Source organism: Cottoperca gobio, chromosome 20, assembly GCF_900634415.1.
Source record: "Cottoperca gobio chromosome 20, fCotGob3.1, whole genome shotgun sequence".
NCBI classification, from domain to species: domain Eukaryota; kingdom Metazoa; phylum Chordata; class Actinopteri; order Perciformes; family Bovichtidae; genus Cottoperca; species Cottoperca gobio.
Genome location: NC_041374.1, coordinates 15,363,806 through 15,373,382, shown reverse-complemented (window position 1 = coordinate 15,373,382; position 9,577 = coordinate 15,363,806). Strand labels below are relative to the sequence as shown.

General features: G+C 39.8%; 1 protein-coding gene across 1 annotated transcript; it reads right to left on the bottom strand.

Moving 5' to 3' along the window:
- Positions 1–473: 473 nt before the first annotated feature.
- bambia (BMP and activin membrane-bound inhibitor (Xenopus laevis) homolog a) lies at positions 474–4,915 on the bottom strand. Its single transcript, XM_029458272.1, has 3 exons — positions 4,355–4,915; positions 2,347–2,622; positions 474–1,551 (listed from the first exon to the last, which is right to left on the bottom strand). The coding sequence occupies exons 1-3, from the start codon at positions 4,428–4,430 to the stop codon at positions 1,133–1,135; spliced, it is 771 nt and encodes a 256-aa protein (XP_029314132.1). The 5' UTR covers positions 4,431–4,915; the 3' UTR covers positions 474–1,132.
- Positions 4,916–9,577: the final 4,662 nt, after the last annotated feature.

Sequence of the window (9,577 nt, the reverse complement as noted above, 5' to 3'; positions counted from 1 at the left end):
GTGTGTGTACTGTAATGAAGCACCATGTCCCCCAGTGCAGCTCACTGATGTGTTTTTAATAGTTTCAGGACAACAATGGAGCTTTATGGCACAGAGGAATAATAGGCTTTGGACACACACACACACACACACACACAATTTGTTGGTTGTTTTTTCATGGGATTCTTTCACAAGAAAAATATAGACCACCGGCCATGTTTTTAAATAGGATCAAAAATATTATTAAAATCTCTCCTCACTAATACCCTGCTGAACACAGGGGGGGGGGCGCGGTTTTTTCACTGACATCCAGTAAGGCAGAAAAGGAGGAGGTGCTTTTGAGGCATTAGTGTATGTAAAATAAATATCGCCACTATTTCCAGGATAAATCCAGAGTGTGAGGGAGAAACGCTGAAAACATGACCTCTGGACACACAGAGACACACACACACACAGCTAAATATTAAGTAAAAACACAAGAATGAATCGTCAAATAAATAAAAAGTCATTTTAATGGAAGTTTTTCTTTCACACTCACAATCAAGCTTATAGTCTGATCACAGAGAGAGATGTTGGACATTCACCCAGAACAAGACACACACCGGTCAGTTTTATCAGACAAAAATATATATATATATATATATTTAAAATCTTTACAATAAGCTTGAATCATGAAAACGTACACAGGAGTGTGCGCACCTACAGTCAAACACTGAATTTCTTTACTCCTCAAAACAAGTTATCTTTTTGTACCCTGGTGTTAAGCAACGACAACTTTCTTGTTTTTTTTTTCCGTTTTTTTTGTTTTTGTTTTTTTACAAATGTGCAAATAAGACAGATTTGGAATCCTTCAGCGCTCAGTGTAAAAGTCCAGGATCCTCAGGAGCAGTGACAGAGCTCTCACTCCACCTCAGTTCTGCCCTCTCAAGTTTTTAAATACAGTTCCTTGTTGCTTTGCCTTTCATTTTCAAGTAAAGTGCTCCTCTAGCAAAAACCACACGGCATGAGATCAGTCTCGTATTTTTTCGCCACTGGTTAAAAAAAGAACTGAAAACACAAACCCGACAGTCCAATGGACGAAAAATATGGGAATGTCTTTTTAGAGAAAAAAAGCAAAAGCCAACGTTTGAGTCTCATAGTTCCCAAACAGGAATCATACAAACTCCAGCTTTCCGTGTCCGCTGTACATCCCCCAGTGTACCAGAGACAGGATCTTGTCGTTGCCTAGGTCGGCCTGCCTCATCTTGTCGCAGGTCAGGCAGCAGTTCTCGTGGCCCGTGACGGGCACCATGCACTCCAGGTCCAGCTTTGCCACGTGGCCCTTCTTGGTGTGGTGGCCGTGGAAGCTGTAGTGGAGCCGCGACAGCATCTGTTGCCGCTGATCCTGCAGCCGCTTATTCTCGCTGCGCAGCATTCGCAACGCCAGCATGATGAGCAGCACCAGGATGAGGCCGCCGGCGATGGGGACGGCGATTACCGCCGCCCGGAACCACACCTCTTTGGCCGAGGCCAGCTCCTGAACCCGGGTCACCAGGTTCCTGTTGTTGCTGTCCGGCTGGTACCGGCTATGATCTGCACACAAAGAGATAACCAACTGTTTAACTCACATGTTACATTATATACACATTTAAGGACCACAGTGTCTTATTTGAAATGATCTTTGAATATATAAATGTTGTAGCTTAATGATAAGCTTTGCTCCACAGTCATTCCAGTAACCACAGAGAGAGAGAAAATAAGACACAGACAAGAGCAAAGAAGTGAGAACGCGCAGCAAATGAGTCACCTGGTCCTGGCTGAGAACCAGAAATTCATTTGAGCTAATAAACTATAGTGTGCTCTGGTCAGGGTCACAACAGAAAGTCCCCTGAGGACAGCTCCACTGTCTCTCTGTGCTCGTACGTCTGCCCGACATGCAGGTTCGTCAAGTAATATTCATTCTGCAAGACACATTACTACTCGGTGGGAAAATTACATGGTGCGCACATAATAAATAAAAAACACGAATATATCTGATCTCTTTCCAAGTGCTTAAGGTAAACTGGCTGCTCCCTGGCTTCCCAGGCAGAGCTGGATCCCATTAAAAGTCAAATTAAAGTTCTGTAAAGCTTGGAAGACGTATTAGGGGGGGGGCAAGGGTGGCCTGCATGTCCATAAACAGCGAAGTGTTTGAAGAACCCTGCAGCTAAACGTATTGCTTCTGGAACAGGAACGAGGAAAATATTGAATATTTGCTGAGGAGGAATCGTAAAATCCCCCCACAGAGTCCAATCATTTTTAAAAACCAGTTAAAGAGAATTTCATATTTCAGTGAAAAGCAAACATCCTGACAGCCAGGGATTGAGCTCTACGAGGTTTCTTCTTTACCTGTCGAGTCCCTGGTGTGCGCCAGGTCGTGTAGGCCTCTGTAGTTGCACATGTCGTCGTGGCAACACTCCAGCACCGAGGCCCCGCTCAGAACGTCCGCAGCCCTGGAGCTGCATGTGTCCGCTGCGTTGACGATGGGGTCTAAACACCCATGGGTGAGGGGAGAGTTTACATTGAGCGGGTCCAGGACCTTGGTGAAGCAGGCGTTCAGTTCTGACTTGCACATGTATCCGGTGGCCACGCAGTGCGGCGCGTCACAATAACACCTTATTTCTCCTGAAAATGCAAGAAAGGCAGGGTTAGAGAAACAACATTAGATGCATTTATGGCTTTAAATAAATACTTTATTAATAGCAAGTCTATCAGTTTGGTGTGTTAGTCAGGGTTCAACATATCCCCAATATCAAGATGTTAATATAATTAGTTTTATTCACGTATTTTTTTTTTATCCCTACTTTTAGTTCAGTTGTGTTATTTTGTATGAAAACTACTTTTACTTTTATTTTGAAAGTACGCGCTTGCAAAATGTCCACTGTGCCCTGCAATAAACAGCCAGGTAACTGTAAAGATCTCATGGGAATATTCCACTTTTGCATCAATTCAGCTTTTAAAAGTGCCTTTATTCAGGAGCTTTTTTTGTCTGTATTAGAAAACAGGAACTGTGTAGCTTATAATTAGTGGTTTGTTTGCCAAAGTCAATTTCTTTCAACCCAAATGGAAACTCGAAAAGAGGGGGGCCGGAGTCTCCTCTCCCCCGTTTGCACGCAAAGCTTCACTTGTGGTCATGACTGCCTGGGGGGGCAGGGTGCACCGAGGTCCCATCTAAAGAGCTTCCAGCAACCTTATCATTACGGCTGCCTGTTTTTACAAAGGCCCACTCATTACTTCAGCCGTGGCGTCTCTTTTCTTTAAAACTTTTTAAAAACATAAATGCAGGCCATGGATCTGCCCTAACAAAACAAAAACATGACTTTAAAGTTTATTTTGAGAACTTCTATTTATGAGCTCTTACTGTTACCGTGTCCTCTAGTGTCATTGTAACACCATCACAGGACCATACATCAGAATGTTGTGGATATGGATTTGTATATGTGTCGTTGGGATAAAAAACTAAAATAAATAGCAAATAATTTGAAATTGCTCAATACAAAACGCAGTAAAAAAAGGTATTGCCTTGAGTTTCCATCTGCTATAAATAAAAATAAAAACTGAGCTAAAAATACAGCAGCTAACAAGCTCTGTTCCTCTCAGTGGTGGTGCCTCTTTGAATGCAGGAGCACATTCATCAGATCAGTGTTTTCCCTGTGAATGATTGGAGCAGCAGGGCCCGGGCAGGTCATTTGGAGAATATTTCATTAGAAAAGGAGAGGCCCCCTTTGTGGGCTGGGGGCTGGGGGGGGGGGCGTGCACTGAAGCATTTTAGCCCTGCTCAGTCTTCTATGAATGGCAGCTTCAAAACTGAGTTAAACATGCAGTTATCCAAGTGAAACGTATCAGCCAGAGACAAGATTTGAGTATTAGCTGTATTGGATGACATGTAATAACTGCTGCCATTTAGTAACAATATTTTTATAAAGACTTTGAATATTAAAGTTTTGGACAATCATTTAAAAAGATGTCAATAATTGTAGGTAGTTTTAGTTGTTTACATTGCAGTTGTTGAAGGTTTTAAACTAATAAGATTCATGTTTATTGTGAATTGAAATAAAATATAATAGAAAAGTTAACGTTTTCAGTGAACGCAAGTAGTTATCACAACTTTCCTCAATACGGTTAGTTTATTCCAGTCTTTCTTAAAAATAAGATTATAAAGGCGAAATGCTACATTGTTGTCTTGCGCAAGGTGATATTTTTGAGCAACACCGGCTAGTTTAAAAACTCAAGTATGAGAGTAAAGTCCGGCGGTTTGAGTGAGTTAATTCACTCTTGGTTTATCACTGTAAAATGTTGTTTAGCCTGATTTGAAGAAGCGAACAAACATGCTCTGTCCACAGACCAAAGTCTATACCTTTAGTAAGAAGAACAGCCATGGCACAGAGTTCCAGTTGTAGCCAAATGGAAATGAAACTGCACTGGCGATCCATTTACACCAAATTACTGCGCAAAAGTCCTCGTATATCCAGTAGCAGCGGCAGAGTCCGCTGAGCGAAGAGCTGGACGACAAAAAGATTTACATGGAGCTACGGCGAAAAATCAGTCATTCCTGTATTGAAACACGACAGCTCAAAATCCTTACTGGTACAAAAGTAGCAAAAAACACTCCGACAGGTTTCCTCTCCCGCATTGAGACAGAAAAGTTTGTGTTTTTAAAAGCGGTCCGACATTATTGGAGGACGTAAAACACAACGTCTTCTTCTTCTTCAAAGGCGAAAGGAAAAAAAAGAGAAATATACTCCGGGGAAGTGAGTTAAATGGTATATAAAGTTGTCACCGCTGGTACTCCTCTGCCTCTGTATGCGGCCGGTCACAGCGAAGCATCACTTTTGTATTCCTGTACGGTAGAAATGTTAGAAAAAGACGGACAACTCCGCTGTACCAAAGACTGCACGCAGACTCCGGACACACAAGATTTAGCAGGAGAAATAGCTGTGGTCTGTCAGAGCTCCGCCCCCTCCAAGCTGATTGGTCAGACTACAGAGAGAAGTTAGCCTGAATACATAATAACATTGTATCCGGTACTTATTTTCAAAATAAGGCAAGTTTATTTCTAAAGTAGCACCAAAGTGATTTACAAATAGAAAAGACATACACTACAATAAAATAAAACATTTTGAAAAAAATGATTAAAGGGAAATTAACAGCAATTTAAATAGAATAAAAACAAAAACATATGATAGCATAATGAATAAATGAATACTATAAGTATGCCGACCAAGTGAAGTGGGCTTTAAAAACAAGTTTCATTAAAAACACAATACTGCTGTATTTTCACTTAATATTTTTAAGAATATTTAATTGTTCTGTACGTTCAATTAATTTATTGTTAATTTTTCAATTTCCGCTTTATTTTTTAGGCCATATCATCCGTATTCCGGTTTTATTATGTCTGTCGTTCTCTCGCTTGAAGACCCAGGTCAGTCCAATCTTTCATTCATCGTCCTTCATTTCCATAATACCATATTCCATATGTCATTATTGGATTCCATTGGTCAGGGCAGCAGTCACTCTGCCAGGTTAACAAAGTGTCCCGCAAACTGCACAGTGACAGTCACAGGCTGATACAGTATACATATATACATATGTTGCTGCATAGTTTGGACATTGTTTACTATTATAATATTGAAGTATGTAATATGTAGACATTTGAACATCTGTATGTTTTAAATTCATAATCATTATGTACCAAATATGAGGAAAAGCTGGTCCCCAACACAAAAAAATACTTATTATATCTTCTGTAGGCCTGTAACTTTGTACATTGACCATAGTTAGTGAAGAAATACGTAGCGTTATATATAAATGCATGTCAAACCAGAAAGATTAGCCTACCCAAAGCTATTTAAAGCATACTGAAATGGTTTCCCAAAAATGCAGATAGAGAAGATAAAGATAAGATTCATGCAAGGATTTAAAGGTATTGCAAAATTTAGTTCTAGCCTATGTATGCTGTCATTCCAGGTTCCATTAATTACATTTCATATTTTAAGTAAGTGTTGTGTAAGTGAAGCCAGACTGGCCAGTAGCAGCTACCTGCAGTGTCATCCTGCTGGCAGCCAGGTTGACGCCGCGCTGAGCCGCTTCCCCTCAGGCTACCAGACTGCTGCTGCTGCGGGGAGGAGCGCGCGGACAGCCGTTTAGAGAAATTAGCAATCCAAAAAGACACATGGCGCCACCGAAACGACACACACACACACACACACACACACACACACACACACACACATACACACACAAACAGCGTGCGCACACAAACACAATTGACAATGCAAAACGCGCGCGATCTTTTTGTTTTGTTTTTGCAGATCCCAAAATATATATTTTCAAGGACATAAAAAAAGCAAAGTTTGTGACCCTACATTTATAGGTTGAATGGCATGTTTTTAAAACAAAACAAAAAAAGTGTTATATGTTTGCAGTAAATGATATGAAGAAAATCAGCCTGCAGAGAGTCTTAATGATATTATATCCTGAGGAGGGGTCATAAGGGAAGACCCAGTCTGTCTGTCAGAAACCCATTCCTGTAGAAATAAAGCATCTCCACGCCTTAATCATGTCCGACAGACAACAGGATGAGAATACCGCTGTAGGGAACATAGGCATACTCACTGCAATTACCGTAATTATCTACAATTACACAGAGGCGTTACAGCATTTAGCTATACTGAGAGTTGCATGAAAAGGGTGGAAGTCAACAGAAATAATAGTTCTAAGCTGGATGACCTTCTATGGTTAATAAGTTTCTGTGATACTATAATTGTCTCTCGTCTGGGAAAACCTATGCCAAAAAGTTCAATTTTTCTATGACTATACATTGTATTGTCAGTGCATTCTGATATTTAAGACATTTGACACAATATGTTTGGAGTTTTATTTAATTCCGTGAAATGAGATCAGAAATGCCCCTTTACTAGACTGGCCAGCAGCACCTCAGTCGCTTTAAAGCGGCCTGCACTTGTTGTAGATAGTTAAACATTACCATCTGCTGGTCATAACTGGTATGAGTCTTTTTATTTAACAAATAATTTCTCTAAAGGCACTCCTGTCATTAAAGTATTGCCCTTATAAAAAGTTGAGGGACTTGCTAGTATCATATTTAAAAAAGAAAAAGAAAAAAGAAAGGTCAAAATCTGTGAAGCAGGAACCAAGATACCCAGACTTTTAGTCCCGTGTGGGTGAGTAGGCCTCGCTGTGATGAGAAAAATGTACTTGATGTATTAAAGCGGTAGTCTGCCCCTTTAAAACATTATTTTTTCTGACTACATAAAGAAGAAATATCTCCATGAAAAACCTTGATGAGGCGTACCTGCTTCCATATACCAGACGGGGAAACGTAATGTTCACCTGTAAGAAAACAAAACTGTGTGTCTTTTCATGCTGAGAGGATGAGTGTCAACAAGCTTTCAGCACACAGAGGGGGGTTCATGTAAGTGGCCTTTTAGGGAGCGATTACACTCCACAGGTTGTGTCTGCTTTCACACATTAGGAGGCACTTGTAGGTGTGACCTGGCACAGAATATAGGGCTTTGCTTAACAAAAGCCCCCCTACTGCTAGGGCCAACGATAGCTAGGTTGCTGCTGAACTGGTGGGATGGGGGGAGTGGAGGTCAAGTCTACCTGAGAGAGTGGACCACCCAAACCATGTCTGGATTTGAATCAACTTAAAAAAATTCTAAACGTACCCTTTGAAGAAGTCCTAACCGGCCAAGACGACCTTATTTTGCACAAATATTTCTACTTTGAAGATGAAATCTCTCAAACTTGCTCTCTCCATGATCCACGAGGACACACACCTGGGCAGACAGACTTCCTCCGACACCTCCCGGCTTCCTCCTCTGTCTTTGATGTGAGCCATATCAAGGTCTCTGTAGAATCAGAGACAGGCAGACTGTCTCCATCCTCCATGATCTATTTTATTCTCCTCAAGATAATGGAGCAAAGCATCAAAGCGAGAGGTCCAGCAGCAGTTATGTGGATCCATACTGGAGATGTGCAGGGAAGCTGTTCACAGCAGCTTTGATGTTACAGATTGAGTTACAGGCCATGCATTCACAAGCACTCATGCTGACTTTATCTAGAGTGCTCCGAGGCAGGAAACTGACAGCATCCACCTTTGTTTTTATGTTGAGAATTAATTCAGTAGCACTCTGTTCTCTTATCCACACACAGAGACGACTTTGTGGATACTCTGCGTTTGATCACGATGAGTAGTGTGTCCTCACTGATCACGCTCAGCCTCTGTGATGCTGCCCGGCTGACAATGTGGTGGAGAAGGAAATGAAAATAATACAGTTCTGCAGGAAGGAACTTGTGTTTACAATCCATACTTGACCATGGAAATAGTAGTTTGACATGGTTTCTTTTAAAGCTTTTTCATCGAAGTGTTCACATAGTTAACAAAGTCAAGTATTTAAATGATATGCTTAATTATGTAAAGGAGGAAGAGAGGATATAGAAACCATTTATTATAAAAAGGTTAAAAATATATATTTGTTTTGATACGTGTGTGTATAGTGCAAACACAAATAATACCAAGTTAGATAAATGGTATGTACTTGTATTCATGTGCAAATGTAGAGAAGCAGAAATAAATAGTTAAACAATTATAATGAAATAAGTGGGACAAAAAAAAAAAATTCTATAAAAATGCACAAATCTGTAGTGATAATCACTCAATGATACGAGAGGTTGAAAAAAAAGAAGTTTTTTTTACACACGAATACAGCAAAGCATGGCAGAAATAAAATTATAAGACAGCCTAGTCACATGTAAAGTCATTGAGTAAGAACTTGTTTTGTGGCTTGTTCATTAAAAGCTGCTGTAAATCACTGAAATTATGATATATTACATTTTATTTCAAACAATGTTTCATGGTCTACAGACATAAATGAGTTTGCTCAGATGAGTTGTAACTGTGAGATGCTGTTGGAAGCTTTGTAATCAGACCTTGTGTACAAGAAGTAGTTATATAAACTACTTCTTCATGAACATAAATATTTAACATAAATGTATTTTTATTTAATTAAAACTCTGTATTACTTTAAGTTATTGTAGGCTAGTCTGACTTTATAGTATTATTAACAGGAACAGTAAAATCTGACATTCATACAAGTGATCACTGCATCAGTTTACTTTTTATATTGTGAATTTACCCCACTTTAATGTTTAATGTACTTTTACTTAATCCTGTAAAATAACTGTCAAAGTACAAGTAGTGACGCTGTAATTAGCACTTCTGTTGCAATGCCGTTTACCCGAGTAATGTGTAAATAGAGAGAATGCATGACTGATGATCTTTATGCAAAGTAATGAGCAACAAACAATAATTCTGGACCGAGCATATGATTTAGTGTTTTTCATTTGCATTGTGTTTAATTAAGAGCATTTCACATTAAACCAAAGTATCTGTACTACTACTTAGTGTTGTGGTTTTCCCGACTTTCTCTAATCTCTGAATTAAAATGGAAATTGTATCTATTTAGTTATGAGATGACGGGCCTACTTCGCTTTTCATCGGTCCTTGATAACATTCTCTATAGCTGCTGTTGTCCAAAATGTTTTGCTATGAGTGTAA